Genomic DNA, 25201 nt, shown 5'->3' with positions numbered 1-25201 from the left:
GAAAAATACTTGCCTAGATAATGGCATTCATCTTCCTGATAACACAAGTAAAAGCATTAATACTATTAAAATAACCAGTTTTTTCATATTTTGCTTCAAGTCACCAATTCAAAAGTTAAATAGTAGCAAAACAAATATTGGATAGAAGTAGCAGGGGAAAGGCAACAACTTGCCATTAACAAATTTAGTGTTTCTAAATTTCTTAATTTTATGTATTTCATTGCTTTTCATTGTTCCTTGAGCTGTTTTCTAGATTTTCAAGTTCTCTGAAGTGCTCTCTGATAACAGGTCTGGTTGAAATGACAGGAGACACGACCTGTAGTCGAAAATCCAGAGCAAAGTGCCTGTCCTGCCACTGAAAGTAAAGTTCACCTCCTACTCATTATACTTGGCTTCAAGTATTTTCATTTCAGGTTTAGAAGATGATGAATAAAGCCCCTATAGGAAGCCTGACCCACCTAACACAGACAAAGGTGTGTGCACGTGAGGAGAGTCAAGAGAAACACCAGGCTGCTGGCACACTGCATTTTCTTAAAAGCATAATTGTATTAATACAGATACAGACTGAGCAAAAGGAGTTCCTATAAATAGCAGACAAATGAAAGTTAGGAGGTTTAGAGCTCCCGTCAACAGTGATGCATTATTTAGTTATTGCTAAGTTATTTACCCAAAATAATTATATCCCTGATACAAAAGTGTGCCTAGAGAAGGAGCAGGGATATTTTAGTGCCACTAGGTCAAGGGAGATCAGTACAGAGAAAAGTATTTTACTGAGAAGATTTCTGAACTACATTACATCTCAGTTCTTTCTTTGTCTACAACACTTACTATTTCTTTTCTCCTTCCAATATTTATTATTCACCTCTGCAATAATATCATTCCAAAGATTTTTTTTTTCTGATTGGACAGACATAGGCTGTATAGAAGTGCTTTTCTAATTCACCTTGTGGGAGTTCCCAAAAGTCACAGCGATTGTACCTCAAGCACAGCAACCTCCTGCCCGTTCCGGAGCAAGCGGAAGGTCAGGGGATGCTTCGAGTCCAGCCCCAGAATGACTTCGCAGCCACGGAGTGGGATAGAAACTATGTGTGTCTTCAGATCTGTCCTGTCCTTGTGGAAAATGAGTTTATTGTCCTTCACTCTGCACCAGCGCTCGCGCCAACGGTTGTTAGAGAGCACGTTGAGATATCCTGCAATAAAATGCAATATGAGATGTTTTACTCCTCACTTTTTCTGAAAAGGAAGGAAAAAAACCCTTCTCAATGTAATGCTAGCCTTTAAATAACTTGTTCCTCTTCTAATAGAAAATCCAGATGGATTTTAGGAAGACAAGTAAATGACCCTGCTCCACTTCTTTTAATGAAAACTTTGACTGTGCCAATAACCTAGATAAAGCATATAAATATGTGATCCAGCTCATGTGCAAACAGCTGTTCTGTGTCAGTCCCTGCAGCAGCTGGATGTGTAGGAGCACACAGGTCCCCAGGACTTCAGTAAGAATGGGAGAGGGACACTGATAAGAGAAGTTACATAGACAGCCAATGTGTTCACTCTCCCTCTCCATGGGTAATCACTTTGATAACTGTGGCTGACCAAATTTTTCTGGGAAAATCACCGCTCATATTATATAATTATGTATTGAGTTACCTTGTGACATCCAAAAGTACTGTTTAAAAGACCTACTAAGTGTTGATGCTCTATGGTCTAATTACATTTAGAAAGAAGAATTGACATCTGGTTTGCAGCACTTGCAAACATGAACTTAAAAGATTGTTACCTACGCAGATAGAAATTAAATTTGTATTGGTTTAAAATTCAGGAAGTAATTATGATACTGTACCCTTACATATTAAAATATCATCAAAAATTTCTTTTAAAACCACCCACTTTTCTTACCATGCTCTAGATCAATACAGTGTCTAGGCATATAATATCATAAATTGGCAGATTTTTGTGGTTTTCCTTCTCTGTGCCACAGCAACAATCATTCCAGACTCAAACATTACAATCAAAGCAATGCCCACTTTTCCTGCCTTAGTATAGTTTGAAAATATATTAAAAAAAATACCATTAAATCAAAACCTTTTAATTTTGCTTCCACATTACAAATGGCACATGAATTCAGCATGTTGCTGCTTCCAACAGCCTATGAGGAGGGAAATAAATGATATCTTGCAAAAGCCAGAAGTGAAGTTAAAAAGTTGTCTTCTATCTCAGACATGATTTTTATTTAATCCTGTTGGAGAGCTCTCTCTTTGGTTTTCATTAAAACTATGACTTATTATTCATTTTTCTGGGTTTTCCTTCCAACATTATGGTTCCAAGGTCAAACTGTGATCCAACAGGATATAGCAGATCAGAATTGTGAACATCTTGGAAGGTGCTATAAAAAATGAGGATGTGCTTAATCCTCTGGTTTTGGCTCCTTGTGATAATCACACTCTTCAGCTCTCCTCCCTCCTCCTGTATCTCTGTACATTGCATTACAATCCCTAGAAATGAGAAAAACCTTCCCATGCAAGCCAGATACAGCTTGTTTTGGAGTGAGAGTCCCTTTTTTCAGACAGTTCTTCCCGTCTGCTCCCAGTGCACCTCTCAGAAAAGCTCTTGCAAAACTTCCTGCTGTAGAGTAGAACTACACAGGATCCCACTTTTACCTCCACATATCTCTGCTTAAACCTTCACAAGCTTCAATGACCAAAATACCTCAAATGTGTCCCCCTTTGGGGCATTAACACTCAGCTCAGTGCAGGCAGTCTAGGAGCAGTGATGTTGTGGGCAAGAGCTTTGCCATGACTCCAAGTGCAGATTGGTTTTAGTTTCTACTCTATCTGAGTGACACCTGCAGCCCTGCTGGGATTTTCCCTTTGTTCATGGGAGGTAGAGCCTTCTAAAGTGTGAAAACCTTCAACTATGGAGCAGCCTCCCAGAGGGCACTGAACTGAGCCAAACTGTTGGTGGTGAGAAACTCCTTCTAGCAAAGACTTCCTGCAATGACCAAAGTCTAGACATTTATATATTTTCCTTTAAAATCTGCAAGTGGTGTTGAGTAGAGCCAAATGCAGGCAAATAGTAATGGCTGAACCTGTATTTATGTTCATATCCAAACTAATGATAGAAATATGAGGAATTAGATTGTACAGCTGTGGTTAACTTCTCACATAATGCAGAACAATCAACGGAGTATGAGAGCCCGGAAGTTTGAGCCCTTATGGAGGCCAGATGCTTTGGACAATGCATCTGGCTGGACACAGCTTTTCCCAGCTGTTCTTTTGGTCAATAAATCACATCTGTACTTAGCTGATGTATAGACACATATACATACACTTACTTAATCAAAGTTTGCTTATGTGAATGATTCCCAAAGAGTGGCTTGAAAGCCACCTGTAATCTATGAAGTTCTCTCTGGTGGTCCATGGACCTGCTTCCATCACCCTGGGCAGGAATCTATCACACTTCATGCTCCAACTGCTCCCTAATCACAGATTTCTGGGTTTCCTTAAGTTTTTCTAGTCAATTAAAGGGTAAAATCAAAACTTAGAAGCTGGTGCAACTGCTTCAAAGCTTTCTAAGAAAATTTGTTTTTTGAAGGGATTGGGTGAAGGGTGAGTTCAATTTTATTCATGTATGGAAATATTACCTAATACTGGAGCATCGAAAGATAAACTGGAGAAGGTAAGTACATTGCATTGTTTTAAAATAGCAGAGCTGTGAGGACATCAGCTAAGTGCATTGTACAAAGTCTTAAATTGTGAGCAAATCATAACAGCTACAAAAAACAAGTATTTTCTGCATGCCTTTTATACACTTCCTTGCGCTCCACAGCTGTCATATGGAATGGTCAAAATTAGGAGTTAAAATTGCTTACTAGAAATTTGTTACTTCATTTTGTCCAATATGTACCACTTTAGGAACCCGTAATTAAACTCAAATCACTGGTTGAGGCCAGCTGACTGTTGTCTGCTGTGCCATAAAACCTTAACCACAATCTACTATAAAAGACCTGATCACTTTCCAAGAACCTTCTACTTTGTAGCTTCAATTTATTTCATAGTTCAGCCTAAATTCATTTGTTTGAAAACAGCACTTGTTTCTTTATGTTTCGTGTTCCCGTTTCTCTTCTTCCTCACTTCTGCAAAGAGCAGTGATACCTGAGCCTGTGTGACCATTTTATTTAAAGAGACAAATTATTTTAGTCTCTTTGCAAATGACAAACTTGTGAAACTCCTCTTGCAGCCTGGATGCATCCTTCCAATGTTGGGAGAAGAATTATTGCAGTAAAAACAATTTTAGAGAAATTCCTAGGCTAGTATCCTATAAAGTTTTAATAGCAATGTGCATTTAAGACTCAAGGAGAAAAGTCACTTACCACATGTTGGAACATCTTCTTCAGCTGATGAAGTCTGTTCATCTGTTGATGGCTTTTTCTTTCCTAAACCAATGATCTTTGTTATTTTTTTCCCTGTTACTTTAGTCACAGTGCCCTTGGCTTCCGTTTTCGAACTTTTTTTCCTCTTCACTATTAAGAAAGCAGAAATGTGTATTTAGTAGTGTGTGTACACCAACCAATAGAGAGAACCTGAATAAAAACAAAAGTTCAGACAAAAATACCCTATGCACGAAAAACATTTGTACAAAAGTTGCAGGTTTCAATGAGACAAATATTACATGCCCTAATAACCTCTGTGTTATAAAAATCATGGCATTCTGAAGGATAATAAGACCAAAAATCAATCTTGCAACATTATTTAATCTAATCAAGCTTCAAGTCTCTTTCCACAGCAGTCATCATCTAATTTACGAGTATGACTGAGAACATGCATTTAAATTTAGCTCATATATGCAGAAAAAAAAATCCAGTCAGACATTTCTTCACTGTTTTCTTCAAAGTTCCTAGACATTTTTCTCAAAATATTTCAGTAATTAATTACACAAAAAAGACAGAATGTGCTTGCTTAGCAAAATTACTTCTTCTATGTACAACTAGGTTAAGAGATCTTATTATAATGGACATTTTAGAAAGACAAGACTTATGAATTAACTATTAAGAAATTAGTGGGATCAGTATGAATATTCAATAGCTATAAGTTGGCCTTTTTTGTGACCACTGGAAAGAAAAAGCTCTGCTGAAAAGAGGTGTTTTGTAACATACAGTCTATGCTTCCACTAACTTCATTTGATACTAGGAATATTACCACTCTGAGAACTGAAGCATGCTCGGCTGCTGAATGCAGTTTGGCAAGGACTATAGATGTAGTTTTTAAAAGTGCCCACCTGATTAAAATCCTAATACTGCTTTTTTTAAAGAAGAGTTTCTAAAATTAAACAGATTCAGAAAAAAAACCAAGCCTTTTGTTTGCAAAACAGAACAAACAAAATAAACTTCAGAAACTGCATTCTGTGGCCTAAACTGGATTCCAGCAACAGAGGAAAAGTCTCTGCTAACTGAAAGGGCAGCAAAAATTCCATCAACTTGCCCTGATATGTGATTTTGATGAACAATTCATTTAAGACAGTTACTAATTGAGCTGCTCTATCTTTATCCCCAACATATCAATTCCATTTGCAACAGGGAACACTTAGTGGTTATGGGCTTGCACAAACTGAGGGAAAACATGGACAAAATGTTCACATGAGAAATGACTGTATGAGCAGATGAGCTGGGAAGAAAATGCATGGAAAATAGAGAAGCAGTTTGGGACTCACCATGGGATAATTTATCATATTTAGTTTAATTGTTAGCAATCATGGAACATTATTTAGAAATTGTATCTGTAGCCAAGACTGTACAAATCTGCCAGTGCGAAGGGGGAAAAGCAGCTCTGCAAGTGCCAAAAGCTGCCCCCCAGCCAACTCCAACACATCCAGGTCTAATTATCTTCTTCAAGGGAAGGGTGTTCACAGCTTACACTGTGCTCTCCAAACACACAACAGGCTCCCTTTTTGGAGAGAGGAAGACACCCATCCCATCATCTCCTGAACCCCTGCCTAGGGTACACAGCACCTGCCCTCAGACAGGTTTCCATCCCACACAGCAGCAGCCAAAGGCCGACTGCAGCCATTTAGGGGCAGATGAAAAGCATTGAAAAAAGCCAGAGACAGAAATACTCATTTCTGTGAGACAGAAGCCCAAAGAAATCATTCCCACAAGCATGAACAGACAGTGAAATAAGCCCATTCTAGTATCTGCTTTTCTGTCCTGTCTTCCCTTTACATTGCTGGGTTTTTTTTCCTGCAGAACTGAGAGGCAGCAGAAAGAAGGCCTTCATGACTAAATCTTTTTGAGTCCAAAGAATATACTAATTGCCTAACTGCCAGTGATTTTTTTTCACAAAAGCCTTTTATTCTCATTTCCTTCCCCACAGCAAAGCAGCTGGCTGAGAGCACAGCACAGGCTGGTGGTTGGTGCCAGCTGGAGATGATCACACTCTGAAGCCTCCCTTCCCACGTACTCCCTTAAACACTTCCTATTCATTTTAAAAACACAGAGCATAACTTCATCAAGGACACTTCAGTCTTCTTGCCAATTATTTTTTCTACTATTCATTGAAAGTTAATTTTCAAAAGCCACTAGTATTTTAAATGACCCTCCTTGAGGCACCTAAGCTGGGCTGCTTTTCCAGCTGCATCATCACACCTTCTGCAGGGTAACTGAGCCACCAGGTACTTCTGGACATTGTGGTCAATACAGGTTTTGGGTCACAGATTATTCTCCACAGGTTTCAGAGTTTCATGAAAGCTTAATAGAAGATTTTAAAATGTGAAGAAAAAAAAAAAGTAAAAATGTACCATGACTATCAGAAAACCACAAGCCATGACATTGTCCCATACTGTTCAGAGATCTGTAGAGCCAGGAAATGCTGGAAAATGACCCAGGGAGGAGATAAGGGAAATGAGTCAAAAGGTGAGACAGTGCTGGCACCAAGGCCAGTATTGACATAGTGCTCACTGCAGCTCATGTTACCCTTCACTTACAGCAGCAGAAAAATGCCTTATCTAAGCTACACCACTGCTATATGGTAAGTTAAGGAAGTCACAGAATTTCTTCTGCTTTGTGGAGGAGGGAAGGGCATGGGGAAGAGAGCATAAGGGTTGAGTGTATTATATAGAACTTGGCCAGAACTCCCTCTGGATTTTGGATTTACCTTTGTTAGATTATAAGGACTACAGAACATGCACAGTCCCAAAGTAGCATATGTAAAATTATATACATATGTATTCAAAAACTCAGTGATATTGCATTACTATATATATTTTTAATATAAATAATCATATTTAATATGATAGTTTATATATGAAGGTATCTGTGCACACACATATATAATATATATATAAAAAATATGCATGATTCTTTCTTTCTAGTATTTAATGATAACCTTTTTGCTTAGAAGCTCTACACCACTATTTATAGTGCCACTATACAGTTATTAAAAATCCTGTTACTTGCCTATAGTGGTCGCCCAAGCTCTGAAAAACTGTACTTTAGAATAGAGAAAAGGCCAAATCAAAATTCCTGTATTCTGTTTCCTTATATTAATTGTATTGATTTTACCTGCACAATAACATTAAATGCCTTCAGTTACTGCCAACATTTAAGGAATCCTTCTTGACATAGTTCAGCTTCCAAGTTAAATTGAATCCTAATAAAACCATTCAAAAACTTTACTTTTTTGGAAAGATGAAAGTGAGGTATTTCCCTTTCTCTAAGCACACATTACTTACACCAGACATACCTTGTTCTTTACCATTGCACACAGTGGTGATGCCATTTTCCACAGCACCTTCCCCATCTGAGCTTGGCCTCTCAAACGACAACTTCTGCAGGGATAAACAGACTAGCTGACACACCATGTTTGCACCTTCATAAAATCAAGTGTCATGAGTCCCTTTAAAAGTATACTTACTATGAAATAAAACACACTTTCAAGCTCTCATGCACTTGGAAGAGAATTAGGAAAAAGTAAAAACTTCAGTTTTAGAGGCTTTAGAAAATCACAGAAACAATAAAATATTATATATTTGAAAGTGTATTAAACTGTGAAAAATTCATAATTCACCATATATTTCAATGTATTTCTAGACTCTAAATGTTGCAATAAAGAATTACATGGATCAGATATGAGTAGGGTAAAAGCTGTATCTTTAAAGAATGCTTCATACATGCATTTGCAATTATAACTTATCAGAAAATAGTGTATTCCTACAAGGTGCTTCAGTACTTTCAATATGTGCAAGAAAGGCTTTTGAAATAAATTTTTAGCACTGATTATTCTGTAATGGTTATGCATGAGGTCTGGGTTGAAGTAGACAGAGCTTATGACAGCACAGTTTTGATGACCTCATTACCCAGAAGTGATGAAGCCATGAAGAAGATATGCAGATTATCACAAAAAAATGAATGAAAGACAAGACAAATTACACCTTTTCATGGCATGCATTTTTAGAAAAAAAACCTCTTTTTCAACACTTTAGGTTACTTTTTCAATACTGTGCAGGTGTGTGCAAACATGCAAAGACAACAGCTTTTGCCTGTGAAACCAGGAAGTCTGGGCTGTCCTGGAACAGTTCCCAGGACCAAAGCAACATAATGCCACAGGCAGTGGTGCACTAACACCACAGGGGTGGCACTTGCCATTAGCAATTGGGTGATGAAACCTCTGTTAGTGGTATTTTCAAGCAGGGGCTACAGAGGATTTGCTCACATGGATGCCTTAATGGAGCAGGGCCTTAAACTGGTGCTGGTAATGCACCAATCATTCACTGCAAAGCTGCTCACTTCCCTCATTTGTGCTCTCACATCCTGCTGAGTCAAAGCAGTGGAGTAGCCAAGTACCACATGTGAGTAGCCAAGTTTCTCTATTGGGACACAAATGCTTGGAAGCACTGCCAAAACAGTGACCTCACCATGCCCAGGGAGCTCTTCAAGGACTGAATTCCCCAAAATAAGAGACTTTCACTTAAAGCCCTGGTATAATCTTCATCTATTCTTCCTCAAGAGTGACACCCCTGCTTGCTCTTTGCAATCATTGGAGACTATCTCTGCATCTCAGCACACACTATTCTGCAGCCTTCTGCGGCTGAAGAGAAGCTGGACCCAAGCCAGCCTGCTGGTTGTTCATGGCCAACCAAACTGACATGGCAGAAACCTCAACTCTGCAGGATGTGTGCACATAACCAAACAAACCAACACAACACAGCCACTGTGTGCCTGAAACAGCAACACAAGACAGCAAGGATTTATGTCCAGTGCCTACCAGTGTCTCTTTGAGTAATCATAAGGAATTTTGATTCATCATTTTGATAACTTTACCTTTTCCAGCTCTATTTTGTGTACTGGAGAACTAGACAATGGCCCATCAGAGTCTACAGCTCCTGTACAGTTGCTGCACACATCTTTTATAACCTTAGGAGACAAAGAAAAACTTATTAATTATTCATAAAATACAAATCAGAGAGATTAGAAATTATATATGGATGTGAAGGGAGATGGGAAGGAGAATCACACAGACATTTACTAGGTTGGCAGGTGTCAGGCAGGCTGACACTAAAACAACCTCTCCATGCTCCCTCCTTAAGTCATTTAATAGATGACCCGAAGGAGACATAAAGTCTAGAGGTAGACAGACTAAGCTCCAAGGGTCTCCTAAGTGAAGAAACCAAAAGCACTGCTGATTTTTATGAGCTAAATTTGCAACATGAACTGACACAACCAACCCGATTTCATGACAATGATAAGAAAATGGGACCCCAGGTACCTCGAGTCAGTGGACATGAGTTTTGTATGATACACTACACAGATGCTCTTTTTTTGCTATCAGAAAACTAATGAATTGCTGATCAGCTTAGAGTTAATACTGCACAGTGGTATTTCATGGCATTTTTGTATTATAATTGCACATTAACTTAACAGTTAAAGGTCTAAGTAACAGTAAATCTGTTTGTAGCAAATTCTGTTCCTAAAAAATTAAAGAAAAATCTTGAATCTGGAATTTGCTGATATTTTGATGGAATTTGAAGAACTTAAAAAGCTGAAATTACATAAATGTAAAAATACGCAAGGTGTAAAAATGCTTGATGATTCCCCATGGCTAAGGTTTTTCTCTCTTATGAGGTTACCACCAGCCCTTTATCAGCCTGAAATAGCTTGGGCTGATGAGAACAGACTCTTGACCTGAATTCATGCTGACTTTCAAACGGAATAATTTTGATGTGGAAACTACTAAAATGCAAAGGATGGCACCAAACAGTCCTTTCCCAGCACTTAAGCTTCCTTTAAGGGTGAAGCTAATAAAAATCAAATGTTTATGGGCTTACAAAGACCCTTATGCTACTCAGGAGCACATCATAAATTACAGAAATTATACACCATAAAGAAAGGAAGAGAACCAGCACCATTTTACAGAGGGAGAAGCCAGGAACAAAAGTGTTCACTCAATGACATATAAAAAAAATTAAGTAAAGCTGGGAGATGAACCTACACTTTTGTTTCTGAGCTAGAATCTCAAAACACATCAGCATTCTTTCCCAACTGTTTGACCTATTCTGGTTTTTTTTTTTTTTTTTTCCAGAAACATGACCAGAATCTCATGGCACTCAGTGTCCTTTGTAACAGAAAATGTAGATTTATCTGTGGCAGAGCATTTGCATTTCAGAGTTGACAAAGCCCTGAATTCACCAAAATCATAAGATTTTTTAATGTCTGTTTTTTGGGGTTTTTTTGCAATTGCTGGTCCTCAGTATGGTGTAAATGCACTGCTGTTTTCTCCCTAGAGAAATGTGACTGTACAGTTTCTGGGAATATTCATTTCTGTCTCCTGCATGACCCTGATTCAATGGCTTATGTTTTCAGCATCTGCTCACACCACACAGTTAGTTAATTTTGGCAAAGGCAGATTGTAATGGGAGTTACAGACAGAACAGAGGGAAATGATTTGGCAGCACTAACTCAATAGTATGTGCTAAGTCATGCACTCAAGTAAATCCGGTTCTTATCATACCCCACATATTTAAGGAGAAGCTGAAGTGTTTAATTAGGTTCTAATTAAATTTTGATTTAAAAAATGACACATTGTCAAAAGGGAGTTGGTGGTAGGATCTAAAGTAAATCCATATTCAAGGGTCCAACACTTCATTTGGGTTCAAAAGGTTCACTGGCAAAGACTTGCTCGTCACCTTCTATGTGCAATATAATTGTATTCAGTGCACAGCACAAAACTCAGTCTTCTCCACCAGACCAGGATGAAATGTCTTCAATATACAATCGTTGCCTGGATGCACTCTCTATAATTACGTTTGCAGACAGCTGCCATTAAAAATCTGGTTTTCACATGCATATAGCTTTAGCTCAAAATTTTAAGGATAAAACATTCCACCAGTATTGCCAACTTGCATAATTTCAATCACAAGACTCTAAAGTTCTTGTCAGTTTTTTCTATGTTCCATCTTTTGCAGCCATATGAAAATAAAAGATCACTATTTTCATTAAAAAGTAATTGAGAGTGAGAGTGAGGAATGGAGTTCAGCAAATTTTATCCATTGCAATGAAATGTGTAAAAATATGAATAAATATATTACAATAGCTCTAAAACCAGAAAGGAGAAAAAAAAAGAATCCCCAAAAGGAGAAAAAAAAAGAATCCTCAAAAGTGTTATTTTTAATAAAATGCCATTATGTGGAAGGCTGCACTGAGAGTATCTTGTAATGGCAAATATTCCATTAATAGCTTAGGTTTTCTCACACAACAGAGAAAGCAAATAATTCTCTTTTTCTCACCATAAATGCCTCTGAACATTACATACACACACACACAGTGTGATCTGCCAGGAAAATCAAACTGAGATCATAAACAGACTATTCAAATATTTAAAATATATGAGCAAATGTAATCAGAAAACTGAAGATCCCGTATTTCTTTGGATAGTCTCAAAACTAAATACATTTAAATTTTTTTTTTTTTTGTTATTTCATTGCAAGAATCTTAAGTACCACAATTACCATTAAAATGTTACAATTAGCAGACTTAAGAACAGCCACTTCCAAATGCAAGCCTGGAAAAAGCTTCTGCAATCTGAACTGTATTATTATTCCTTATTTATAGAATTATAGAATTGTTTAGTTGGAAGAGACCCCTAAGATCAAGTCCAACTGTTAACCCAGCACTGCCAAATCCACCACTAAACCATGTCCCTAAGTGCCACATCTACACAGTACTTTAAATATCTCCAGGGACTGACTCCACCACTTTCCTTGGCAGCATGTTCCTTTCACTGAAGAAATTTTTCCTAATATCCAATCTAAATCTCCCCTGGAGAAACTTGAGATGGTTTTCTCTTTTCCTGTCACATGTTACCTGGGAGAAGAGACAGATCCCACCTGGCTGCTGCCTCTTTTCAGGGAGCTCCAATGTCCCCCCTGAACCTCCTTTTCTCCAGGTTGAACAGCCCCAGCTCCCTCAGCTGCTCCTAATCAGACTTGGGCTTTAGACCTTGAATCCCCAGGTGGATCAGGACATATTTCAGAGTACAGCATTGAATGCACTGACAAGGCACAGAGGGGAAATATTTGCAGGTAAGAAGCTGGAAAGATTCCCTGCCTCGAGCCATGGGTGAAGTCAGTGGAATTTCTGCCACATAGTGTGTCTGGAATATTTCTCTCTTTAAGACTATCTTACTACAGAAGCACTAACATTTACTATAAAAAACTTCATATCTACATTCACCTACAAACTTCTATAATTCTTGTATATTATTTTAAAAGACACACCAGGACTGGAGGCAAAATACTTGCCCAACATATTCTTTCTACATGCCCAGTCAGAGAAAGTAAATTAGAGTCTTCTGGCTACTTTAAAGTTCCAAGCTCCAGATAAAAAGCACTGGCTCTGTAGTAAAAGCAGAAAAGCCAGCTGCTTGCCAGTCAGTCCCAGCAACACAGAAGCCAAACTAATTCTGAGTAAAAGTACATTTGTAGATAGTTCCTTATGGCTGATCTCTTTGGCACTTGATAAGGAATAAGACTAAAAGTTGTCCTGTGCTTGAGGAGCTTGCAGATCTCTCTCCTGGTGGATACAGCATTTCGTATCATCTTGTGTTCTCATGGAACTCACATGAGAAGCTTGCACTTTTAATATGATCAAGACAGAAATCTCAGAGCCTGACTGCACATTTGCTTTACTTTATATAATCATGCCAGAAATCCAGCCAGCCACCCACCCACTTGTCCCCCTCTGCCCACACGTTTCGCAAATACTGGAATTGCTAGAAATGGGATGGGCTGTATCCCTTGGCTCTGCCACTTAACTCTGGAAATAGGAATATGGCAAAGCTGAAATCTGTTTAAGTACAACACAGCAGAGGGAAAAAGGTTTGGCTCCAGATGTAAGTCAGTATTTCCCATTCCTGAAACACTCCTTCCTCACTGCTGGAAGAGCGCTGACTTTCTGTGAGTCTCTGTCATTTTGGCATGACTAAATCCTCATTTTCTCTCTTTTGTGGACTGTTTCATTTGACATATGTTAGTGTCAATACCCTCCTCCTTAGGAGAGCAGCACAACTCCTCTTAGTGTTTTGCAAAGAAGAAATGCCCCAAGGAGTTTACCTAGAGGAAAATCTTAGTCAGGAAAGGGAGAAATTATTCCCATCATAGCCTACACTTTAAGTCTCAAAAAGAAACCCCCTTTACTTTCTGACCTGGAAAGCATTATTCTCAGGTATCCCTCAGCCCGGAAAGATTAATCTTTCTGCCATCTGTCTGAGGAAAGTGAGGGTGAGATTCTGGCAGACTAGCAGTCAGTAAGCCTGTCCGTAGTGCCTGTGCATCCCTTAGGAATACTTTTCTGACTTACTCACCTAAGACAAGCCCTGTACCATTTCTCCTGTGGTATTTCCATGAAGTCCACTGCCATATATGGGCACTGAACCAGGCAGAGCCCAGGGAGGAGGCACTCCCCAGAGGCTGGGGAGGGTGGCACGAGGCACTGCTGCTCCGAGGGCAGAGGTGGCCTGTGCCAGGGGAACTGCATCCCCAGCCGGGGTGGTGCAGAGATGGAGATCTCACTTTAGGCTGGGAGTCTGAGCTAGGTGTGATTAAAATAATTTTCCATCCAAACCTGTGAGGAGGAGAGAGGAGGAATAGTATCTAGTAGTGAAAGTCCCAGCCCTCCTGGGTTCTGCTCTGATGGAGACAGCTTGCATTTGTGATTTTAGCCAGGAAACCCAAAGAAAAATTATCACTGAGAAAACAAGTAAATAGGATGTTTGTGGTTCTGTTTCATGGGTGGTTTGGTTGGGTTTTTTAAATTTACATATACATCTGGTTCTTTTAAATAATTATTGTTTTCCATGGTGCTGGTCACACACACACACACAGACTCTGGCTCAGAGCCCAGCTGGGATCCTCTGGCTCTGCCCACTGGCAGAGTCCTGCAGACTGGTCAAAACTTCCACATGCAGCTTGGTCTGTCACCTCTGCAGATGAGGCCCTAAATAGCTCTTATGCAAAGAGTCACTGACCTTGCTGTGACTTGAATGTATTTTAAACCATCTGTTTGAGACAACAGGGGTGTAATTCCTGGGAAGTTTAATTTAGTTTGCACAGCCTTTGCTGATGGTGATGGTGGGCAGTGGAGAAAGAACCTGGCCTGACTGTCTTGGGTCATAGTACATTCTTTAAGTTTCTTACAAATTAACAAACACACATGGAAATCACTAGTACCAGGTATGCATCCCCAAAACCACTTTTTGTAGTCAGTTTTAAGCCTTAACCATTCAGCACTTGACTCTAGTCAGCTACAAAATGGAGATAATAACCTCTTTGGGGAGCATTACATAAGCCAAGAAAGCAGTGCTTGAAGTGTTGAAGATCTCTCTAGCTGGAAATTCCCATAGAAAGAAAAAGCAGACACACAATGTTTACAGTTACAAGCACAATTTTATGCTGATATAAACTGGCTAAAGAACAGCTTTGTCAGTAGTTTATTCTTCAGTAAAACTGTCCACATAAGAGACTGGAGGCAAGAAGTTACTTGACTCCCTTCACTAAACTCAGGGCAGTGAAACAAAGAGATGTTTTCAAAGGCTTTCATGAGAGATAACATGAAGTTAATCAGAGAGAAAAACTCGGTAGGTGAACCAACTAAACAGCCCTACAAGGAATGTTGCAGGGCCTTTGGATGACTGGATACAGTCCCAACCATGATTTTATTCTCTCTTCAGGGCAAAACGTCCCCCTTATTATGACAAGTTCAGAACTGACTGTGCATAGTCAAAATGATAGATGAAGAAATATCTCCTTGTGGCTGGAAGATTCACTGCTCAATTACAGACCCCCAGCTGAAGGGATTGCTGCACAGTCGGCAGAACACCATAAAATGAGGAGAAGCTAACAAAGGGTGCCTAATGTTAGAGAAAAATGAAAATCAAGGCCAGTACTCCAGAATGATAGATTACATCTCATGCATGATAAACCAGAAATACATTTTTGTAGGAGGAATGTTAGGAGGAAGAGAAGGAAGGAGGACCAGTCACTGTGACCATTTACTTCTTTTACCAGTCTTCTACAGCAAGTTACCAACTTAATTTCTGTGGCATCCATGTATTTTTAATATTGAGTGCAGTTTTCTGTGGCCTAGTCTGAGGGTTCTGCACACAGAGCACATTCATCTGTACAAACAAAGCCACTGAACAAGCATCTGCTTGTAAGGTCATGGTCTTACCAGTCCTTTTATTTGTAATGCAGCATTTCCCAGGGATGCTGACAATTAAGTGTAGTTTTACCAGTCTGTTGGATATGCTGAGGAAAACAAGAAAATTTCAGACTTTACTTGACCACAAAAGGATGCACAGATGCATGTATACTCAAGCGTGCATGGAAAAAGATAATTTTTGGGTCAGAGTTGTAACTGCACACATTTTTTTCCATGTACATTTTTGTGGGAATATTTTAGGACTCAAGTCTGGAAAATTCCACCACTTTTTCTTGCCCACCATATTACTGAGATGATCTCAGCTCTAGCCTGAATTTATACTAGCTTTGCTCCTTCCTCTGAAATCTTGACAGGCTCTTTGGTGACATCAGCTATCTGTTTTCATCAAGCATTTGTTAGCTGGTAAATCTGAAACTCCCTTTGTGGTTTCCAGTCTAGACTTCAATTTGTACTATGTTTATCAGCTGGGGCTTTTTTGGTGTCATCTGTACAAAAATTATTCTGCATCAATTTAGAATTTGTCTTCCAATTGATATTGTAAAACTATTAACTTAATAAACCTATTCTGTACTGATTACATACATGAATTGGAAAAAAATAAATTAGTTTAGCTTTCAAAGGACAATGTGGCCTCCAAAGACATTTTGAGATTTTTAGGATCAAGTGTAAAGCTTCAATGTGTCACTTAACATTTAAATTCATGAAAACCCATTGCTCCTGGATGATAACCTGCCTCTAATGGTGCAGTATCTTTGACCAAGAAGGCATCTTATGCTCTAGAAATGTGGTTGCAGAGTCCTTTTTCATTGGCAGTCTCTAGATCTGCCCATTTTATTAACTACGGAAATCACATGTAAGGGACAGAGCACTGGGAAGAACTCTGACCCTCTGACTGACAGGGTGGGAAAACTCAAATCTCCCAAGATGAAGCAGTGACCTCTTTCATAGTGTAAGAATGTCCTACACAAAGCCACACATGATTTTCAGAAGTTATTTTTGAGTAAGGCTTGAATGATCAAAACATAATTGCTTACATAATTTTAAAAAAATCCTTAAATTTTGGTGCATTTTTTTTTAAAGCAATGCTTGTTTTATTTCTCCAAAGACCATACTTCTTTTGAAAAATACTGTTGCAAAAGCTGCACAGATCATTTCTGGTTAGCTGTGGGACAGGAAATTTGTACTGCAAAGGCAGTACAAAGGGCTGAAGCAGCACTGAGGACTTGGAAGTTGAGTACAGTAACACTGGCATGTACTTGAAAGATTTCATTAATAGAGAGCTCTGCAGCATGAAGGAGCTAAATAAAGTGCTGTCAGACTGTCTCCAAATGCTTTGCAGACCCACAGAATACACAACTGTGTGAACATGCAACTGCACAAAATCCCTCTTTTTTTCATTTTGAAGCAGCAGGAATGCATCTGGGACATGGAAAAATCTAGTACTGCTCTGTCTGCCTGTGTGGGGATGCTTTATATACAATTTAAAAAAATCTAACAATTTTTATGAAAGAACGTCTGATAGATGCCAGTGAATCCAGTATTACTAAACCCGAATTTAGAACAACACAGGAAATAAGGATGCAGTTACTATGATCTAATTACAGTGGAATTCCCTTGGAAGGGAATATGACTTATGAACTTCTTTTCATTCCAATCAGTGGTTTTGAAATGCTAGATGAACTAGTGGGACACTTGCATGACTTTAAAACTTAGAACAAGACACTGATGTTAGAAGAAGCCTAATAAATACATGCCTGGGATTAGATGTTATTAAAACGACAATAGGGAGAGCATTTCCTAAGCTAGGATACAAAGTCACAGTCAAAACCAAACACACACAAACCGCAAACTCCCAAAAGGTAAAATCAAATATTGCAAAATAGGAAATTACAGATTAATTTTCCATTTAGTACATTAGCCCACAGCAGAATTTATACCGCTTAAGCTGCATTTTATGTCTCCCTCTTCTGCAGAAAAAGTATCTGCCATCAGGAAATTCCTACGTGTTTAATTCAATTGTATTTGGAAAAATACAATTTATTCTTAGAAAAATAAGTACCATATAAGGTTAGATCAGAGCACAGCATAGAGAATGCCTGAAGAGTCTGATGCATTCAGACTTACACATGTTTTTAAAAGACTGGATTTCAAGGTCTTAAAACAGTTGCTACTGCAACTGCAGTGATCGTTTCCCACACTACTTCATTGACCTCCACCTTTGAGACTGGCAAAGTCCAACATAAATACTAGTAATCTGGTTAGGATCTGTAACTGCAGCCCTTGCCCTGGGATTTTCCATGTTTGCAGACGTTGAACAGAGAGGAATGGAAGATGACAAAATCCCGTTTTCTCAGAAGTCTGCATTCCCAAGACAAACCATAACAGATGATACGTTGCTAAACCAGAATTAGGAAACTTGAATGGCCTTCAGGAAGCTGAAGGATTGTTTTCCATCCAGAGCAATTCAAACAGGTATCTCCTCAGAGAATCTTCTTCTTAAAAAGGTGACATCATGCCAAAAATAATACGGGTTCCAGCTGCCTCCACTTGAGGGAATTTGAACCTTCCACTTACCACCAGTTGTGCCCTAACCACCAAGTCTTTCTGGAAAATGAACTGGAGAAGAAGGTGGAAGGGAATTTGCCACCTCTCCTCTCTGTGCCAGATTATTGTGCTATTAGTAGTGAAAACCATCACAGCAGCAGCACTGGGTTAACCCTGAGGGATTGTTTCGAGGCTTGAACCTAAAGTCTGTATTTCTGCAGTCCCAAATCAGATAGGATTTATGTGGTCTGGATTTGTGCGGAAGTTGCTGTTTGTGTCTCAGTTTGTAATAGGAACTGAGCAATGTGAGCACTCTGTGGGTACAAAAACTCCTGGTCAGAACCCCCCCCTTACCTTTAGCCACTGTTCTGCCTGCTCCTTGCTCTGCACTGCCAGAACCAGGGCATCTGCTCCTTGGTGAGAGATTTTCAGCTCATGCTTCTTCTTTTTGCTGTCTTTGGGAATATAGGTGATACTGCAGTCATTCAGGAGCAGCTCCATCTGGGGCTGCTGGTCCTTGGAGCTTTTGTAACACTAAATAAACATAAGGAAAGTTTCAGAATTAGATATGACCTTTCTGAACCTTGGGGGAAAGCTCTTATTATGTAGAAATGATAGATTTTTAATTCATAAAATTAAAAATATTTTACGCATCCCTTTACCACATATCACAGAGCTCAGCCAGAGCAAACTCATCCACTCTGTAAAGCAAAATTACTTCCAGACTGACAATAATGGATATCTTTTATTGCAGGACAGGTAAAACATATGGAGAGCATTAAGAGTCTCTGCGTTATCCTTATGACTCAACCTTGACCGTGATCAGGTAGGAAGAGGGTGATTTAGGATATCTGTTCACATGTAGCAGCAGAATAAACTTGTAACTTAATAACTTTAAAGCCCAGATGTTTACCTTGCCCTCCAGTGACAGACCAGCGTATGAAGGCAATCTACATCAGTGCCTACAATTGACAATTGCAAAATGCAACTTTGCAATTTGAAGAAAGAGAGTTCCTCTTTACATCACTTGTCCTAAAGACCCAGTCTCCATTCCCACCTTCCAACACATCAGTACAGCTGAGGCTCCCAAAGCTGTTCTGCCAGACTGCAGAACAATGTTTTAACTCTCTGTACGAATGTGCAGCTATTCTTATACTTGTGTAAATTGGGCTTTCGTTCATAAGCACTAAGGCTAAAAAGACATTTGATATTAAAGGGATCTCTGACAATCAATAAGACTAATATCTGCATACAAAGAACAGCTGAGCATTTATGTGAATAGAGAAAAGCACATGAACTTCTGCATGTCTGCAGCACTATTCACGGCAGGTTGCAATTGTCAGGAAGACAGCAGCTGATAAAAGTATGTTATAAACACTACAAGTTAGGCTAAGCAAATACAGCCAACTTTAAACCAGCCTCTGCAGATCACTGACCACTGTTCCCTCTTCAAAGCCCATTAATACCAAAGTTTCTCCAATTTGGACACAGATTTTCAATTTGAAACATTTAAAAAATACTAAGTTCTCACGCTATGAAATCTTGAAGATATACAACATTATTCAATTTAAGAACCAATAAACAGCTTGTAATTCCTTTTATATTAATCTAAATATTTTATTTATAATTATACATTGCTAAAACTGAAGTATGTATATATTAAAAGACTCTAAGTGAAAAATGGGTCCCTAATGGGCTTTAAATGAAAAGCAATTCCCCAGTAGAAGTTATTTCTAATGTCTAATTCTAATTAAAATATTTTTGTTTTATGATGACAGCTGCATTTATGACACAAGCAATTACTAATCCCTAAGAACACGTATTTGTTTTACTTGTATATCTTATAAGTTAACTGTCCAAGTTCACCTTCAAACAATAAACCAATCTTGTGTAACTTGGTTGTTAGGCTCCTATTGTGATTTTATTTTCTTAATCCCCATTACAGAATTACTGAAAGATGATCCCTATAAGGAAAAAAGCTTTTCAGACCACACATGTGGGTAAAGAAAATGAAAATATAAAAAAATAAAATTTATATATGGAACGATAAATGTAATTGTAGAACAAATGCTGTATGACTTCAGGGAAAAATCTGTTTCTCTGTCTCTTTCCTTCCTTTCTTCAAGTTGTTATCAGATGGTCCTGAAATCTGATATGATACTGATATATGGTGATAAAAATGTGCATTAAGGACAATGGCATTACAAGAATATAACAAAAGCTGAATTAGAATGGATTTTGTTTTCAACATTTAAATACAGGAGGATACAAAAATTAAAGCTACTGCAGACTAGCAAATTCATTCCAACTGTATTTTCAGCAATCTCTTACCTCCATTTCATATCCTGCTATTTTCTACACTGCCATAAGCACAAATGTACTTAGAAAGTGAACACACCTAATCTGTATTGTACCACTGTAGAATAGAGAGGTTCTTCAGAAAGTGTTCTATGATCTGTTAATCAGCTCTTAACATTTAGGATATTGCAGTAATTGTTAGTTATGTAATTAGGTACAATGGCTGGAAGCATCATATCGGAAGGCAGGAGCACCAACGACCCCAACTTATTGATTAATACAAGCATTAGTTTGCTCATAATGACACATAGTAAGTGTTTCCCTCAATTAAGGTCTCTTTCCAGAAAACAAAAATACATCTATGAGTGGATAATTCATGGAATCTTTCACTGGTGCCTCCAGTCAGAAAGCAGCGTAACAGATTTGCTTAAGGAATAAATACATCCACTTGTTTCAATCCCTTTTATAATGCAGCTGCGCATCATGTGAATACTGCATCGTAATTACTGCAGAACAGATGGCAAAGGTTTAGTTTAAAGTGTATACATTACCACAGCATATGCTGCCAAGTGAATTCTCAGTCCAACAAGGGACTTTTCTCTCCAGCAGTCTGATCCAACAGTTCACACACAGAGCTCCCTATGAGATTTTTTTGTCCGCAGGGAATGAAAGATTGGACTTACAGTTTCAGCAACATTTTTTTCCAAATTAAATATTTTAGAAGATAATGGGCCAGACATTCTTTCCAATATCAGAGAACTGCTGGGGTTCAAGTTTTTAGTGAAATAAAAATCAAAGTTCTAAGTGGCTAAATGATACACTTATAATTTCAGTACTTTTCTGCTTCTTGGGTAAATCATTACTGAACTCTCCGGTAAGGTTACTGCAGACTTGGCCACTGTTAGCAGAACATATTCCAAAAATCAGATTCTTGTAAAAATAAATACATCATTTAAAAGGTACAAAGAAAATATAGCTAGCTAAAAAAAGGAATTACCAGTAGTTTGTTTTCTTTGATAACACACAGTAGTTTGGTCCATTGTCCAAAACGTTTTTTTCTAAGAAGGAAGGCACAGATTTTGGCATCCTTCACCAGATCCATAGAGGCTTCCTCAGAAGGCCACTGATGTCTCATTTTCTTCCCCTTTCCATCCTCCTCCTCTTCATCATAGGATTCGTAAGAGCTGCTCATAGCATCTGAGTCATAATCTTTAATGAAAGTGTAAAAGTGTCAGGTTAAAACACTTAGCCATGAAGCACGCTGAAATAACTGAAAACCTCAAGACATTTTATTTTAAGTGAAAGCTTTTGAAAGTCAGCCATGAACAAGTAACTGTTTCAGTGCTTAGTAATATCAATGCATAAAGTTAATTAAATGAAAGATACTTTGCCAATATGAAACTTTATAGAAGATCCATAAAGACACCTTGTGAATTTTAATGAAACAATAAACTGGGAATACATAGCTAGAATTTCAGGTAGTGTTTCATTATCTTCAAAATATTATTTGACAGCTTAATTTTTTGCTATTCTTTCACAGAGAAACATCTTCATCTTGCTTTAGTACATAAACACCCCATATAGCAAAGGTCATATGAATACATTATGGGGCAGTGTCCACCCACCATAACATTTCATATAATACCCAAATACAGCCCCTGTGCTGTGACAATCAGCATTCAACAAACAATGCAGCCCCTTGAACCACAGATTCTGGTGGAGGTGAAAACATTGTGCAAAAATCTTTTGTTCTGTGCTTAGCCTCTGCTGCTTAATCCTGCTCCAAGTTTGGTGATGGAATGGCAAGCTTCCATTTTGATTAAACTATTTTTCTTCAGGCCTTTCATTTTCAACAATGCAGTTGAAACCTAGCAGTACCCCCAGCTAGCAAACTATTTTGCTATTATCACAGAACCCTCTCTTCCTTCATCCTTACTTATTCATTTATGTGGGTAAATGTGTGTAAAGCTCTTCAGATAATAACACCAGAAAGCCTGTTATCCACTGGAGCATGTTCACACGGAGGAAAACCGACTGAAATATTTTTAAAAGCTGAAATTTCACCGAAAAATTTCATGCAAACTTTGATATATTTTTAGGCCAGAAGGTGGAAGAAAATCTCTTGTTTGCTTTAGCTAGGTAATTAGGAAACAAGTGGGATGTAGGAAGGAGAATTGGAAAGACTGGGAAGTGGACAATACAGCGGATTGCTGGAAAGCTCATTCTGCATCAGTTCCTCCCTACGTGCATAAGTTAGAAGGGAACATACATCTCTGAATCAAAATTAGATATTCTGATCCAGTTTGTGTTTCCATAAAAGTGGATGAAACTATATCTTCAGCTGAAAGTGAAATGAAAGTAAAACTTAAAACCCTGGAAGTTTACTTTTAACATTGAATTGCCGTTTTCTGGTCAATTGCGCTACAGGGTGTTTGGTTTGGGGCAGGTCCATATGGGCAAGTGGTAAAAGCCTCAGATGATTATCAGTGGGAAAACACTCCAGTTTTTCACTTGCGTTACAAAAATCAAGAGGAGGACGGAAAAAACTTAGAGACAATATTTGAACTGACAGATTTGGAAACATTTATTCCAGAGTATTTATTTTTGCCTATTTATTTAAAAGAATACACAAGATCTAGTAGAACTTGCTGCGTCATCCTTCCTACCCCTGAAGAAGGAAAAAAGCCTAAGCAAAACCCCCCCAAATCCAGAACCAAACCAAAACATTCTCCCTGCTCCAGTTTCTTTTAGAGCAGCTTTCCACAAACTTTCACACAGAAACATCAGGAAATGCTTGAGAGATCACTGACCAGTCACAAGCATGCATCAGCATGCCAATGCCAGCCTGCTGGGCACAGAGACTGAACAATTCACGTGGAGCTGCCAAATACAAAATGTAAATCATTAAATCAGCTTCTTCGAAAAGATCTCCCAAAGGCATAGGTTGTGGGACAAGCTGCCATAAACTAAAGTTGTCATCTCTCTGGGAACTTCTTCAGCTCCTGGCTTTCCCTTTTGAGAAAAGTAATTAGTGCCCATAACCTCCTCGTCCTTCATATTCAGTTGTGATCTTTGTTGCAGCTACACCAATGTCACAATGTCACGTTGATGTTTGGTCCCTTTCTACAATATTCTTTTACCTCATTTGTGATTTTACCTTGGTTTTGGCAAAAATCTAATTCTGAAACAATTTTCTTTTTTTTTTTTTTTTTTTTAGGTAAAAAGTAGAAGTAAGAACTCACTGCCTGTATGTTGAGATATGGATACACTATTATGGTGGAATTTTTCTGTATCATTACTAATGAGATTTTTCCATTAAGAAATTACCTTTTGAATGCAAGAGTGTCTGAGGGTTAAATTTTATCAGATGAATTTGAAACTTAACTGTACAGAGGGGACAATCTTCAAGCATATTCTTCCCAAGACAGTGGAGCTGGGTCATTTTTCTGCACTCTGAAGATGGGAAGTTTGCATGACAGAGCCTTTCCATCAGAGGACAACGTTTTTAATTGCTTCAATCAAAAGGATGAAAAAATTGAATCTATTTCAACACCTTGTTTTTCTTTCCTGTTTAGAACAATTAGATTTAACTTTTTCATATTGCAGTAAAGAATGTTTCAGCCTGGATAAAATTACAGGTCATCCCTTTGTCCTATACAGAAAAGTTGGTTTTCTTCTGACTATAAGCCCCATGCAACAATCTTGCCTTATTACTATAAAATTTACTTGGTTAAATCATTGCTTTTTCCTCACAACATTGAAGCCTCTTATTTTCTTACAGCAAGTTCTACCAGTTTCCAGAAAAAAAAAAAAAAAAAACAATTGTAGAAAGTGCTGATTGGGACTTCATAGTAGAAACTGAAATTCTGCATGTTTAATACCCTACAGCTATTTCCTATGTGGCTCACAAGCATTCCAAGTGCAGATTTCCTGTTAGCCATAAGCTGTATGCTCAGCACAGGGACTCTGCTGGCTCTGCAGCTGCAGTTTTATCCAAATCTCTGTTTCTAGGAGAATGAAAGCCAACAGGAGCTTCCAAGACTCCCATCCTGACCCAGGCTAGTGGGATCTTTGGGGAGCTGTTGCCATATCCTGCCCATTAAAAACTCCTCATGTCTCCCTTGCTGGTTTGTGGGACTCTTGCCCAGATGAAGAGCTTCTTGTGTGACTCACACCAGGAAGGATGCCCACCCTGAAGTGCTCATATCATCTCTGATGAAACATGGCTCCTCTTTACCACACCCTGTTTCTACTGCTTTTCTCCAAACTGCTCTATCACATCCAAAACAAGGCTCTGAGACACAAACTAGCACATGGAGAAGAAAATGTCTCTCTCTCGAAAACAAAGTGCATTTATTGAGTCTATCAAAGTCTCAGAGGATAAGGATGCACTGATACAACATGTTCCAGTGCTGCTAATTTACCAGTTTTGGCATATTTGGCACTTTCTGATTAATCTGACTTCTTCTGACATTGGCTTTTCACCTTGATGTTCACAAAAATTTCTCACTGTTAGGGGGTGAAAATCACAGTGGACTTTCATATTATTGTTTGCAATTGTGTATTCCTAAGACTAGTCTGTATTAATTTAGGTATATTGTACAGATCAGTAGCTTTTAATATAGAGTGAGTTATCAGACAAGTCATACACAGTCT

At 38.4% G+C, this 25201-nt stretch overlaps 1 protein-coding gene across 6 annotated transcripts in view; it reads right to left on the bottom strand.

Moving 5' to 3' along the window:
* The window catches only part of AFAP1 (actin filament associated protein 1), a 113602-nt gene that overhangs the window by 18997 nt on the left and 69404 nt on the right, over positions 1-25201 (bottom strand). For all 6 annotated transcript variants that reach the window (XM_083862227.1, XM_083862222.1, XM_083862224.1 and 3 more), the window contains 6 exons: positions 21543-21754; positions 18602-18781; positions 9311-9403; positions 7734-7818; positions 4370-4519; positions 979-1190 (listed from right to left, as the gene is read on the bottom strand). In XM_083862227.1, coding sequence (XP_083718353.1) covers positions 979-1190; positions 4370-4519; positions 7734-7818; positions 9311-9403; positions 18602-18781; positions 21543-21754 — 932 coding nt within the window. The remainder of the gene's footprint in view (positions 1-978; positions 1191-4369; positions 4520-7733; positions 7819-9310; positions 9404-18601; positions 18782-21542; positions 21755-25201) is intronic.

This window comes from Zosterops lateralis (assembly GCF_965231275.1).
Source record: "Zosterops lateralis genome assembly, chromosome: 5".
Classification (NCBI taxonomy): domain Eukaryota; kingdom Metazoa; phylum Chordata; class Aves; order Passeriformes; family Zosteropidae; genus Zosterops; species Zosterops lateralis.
Note: the sequence above shows the minus strand (reverse complement) of the source record. Positions and strands in the feature narration are given on the sequence as shown.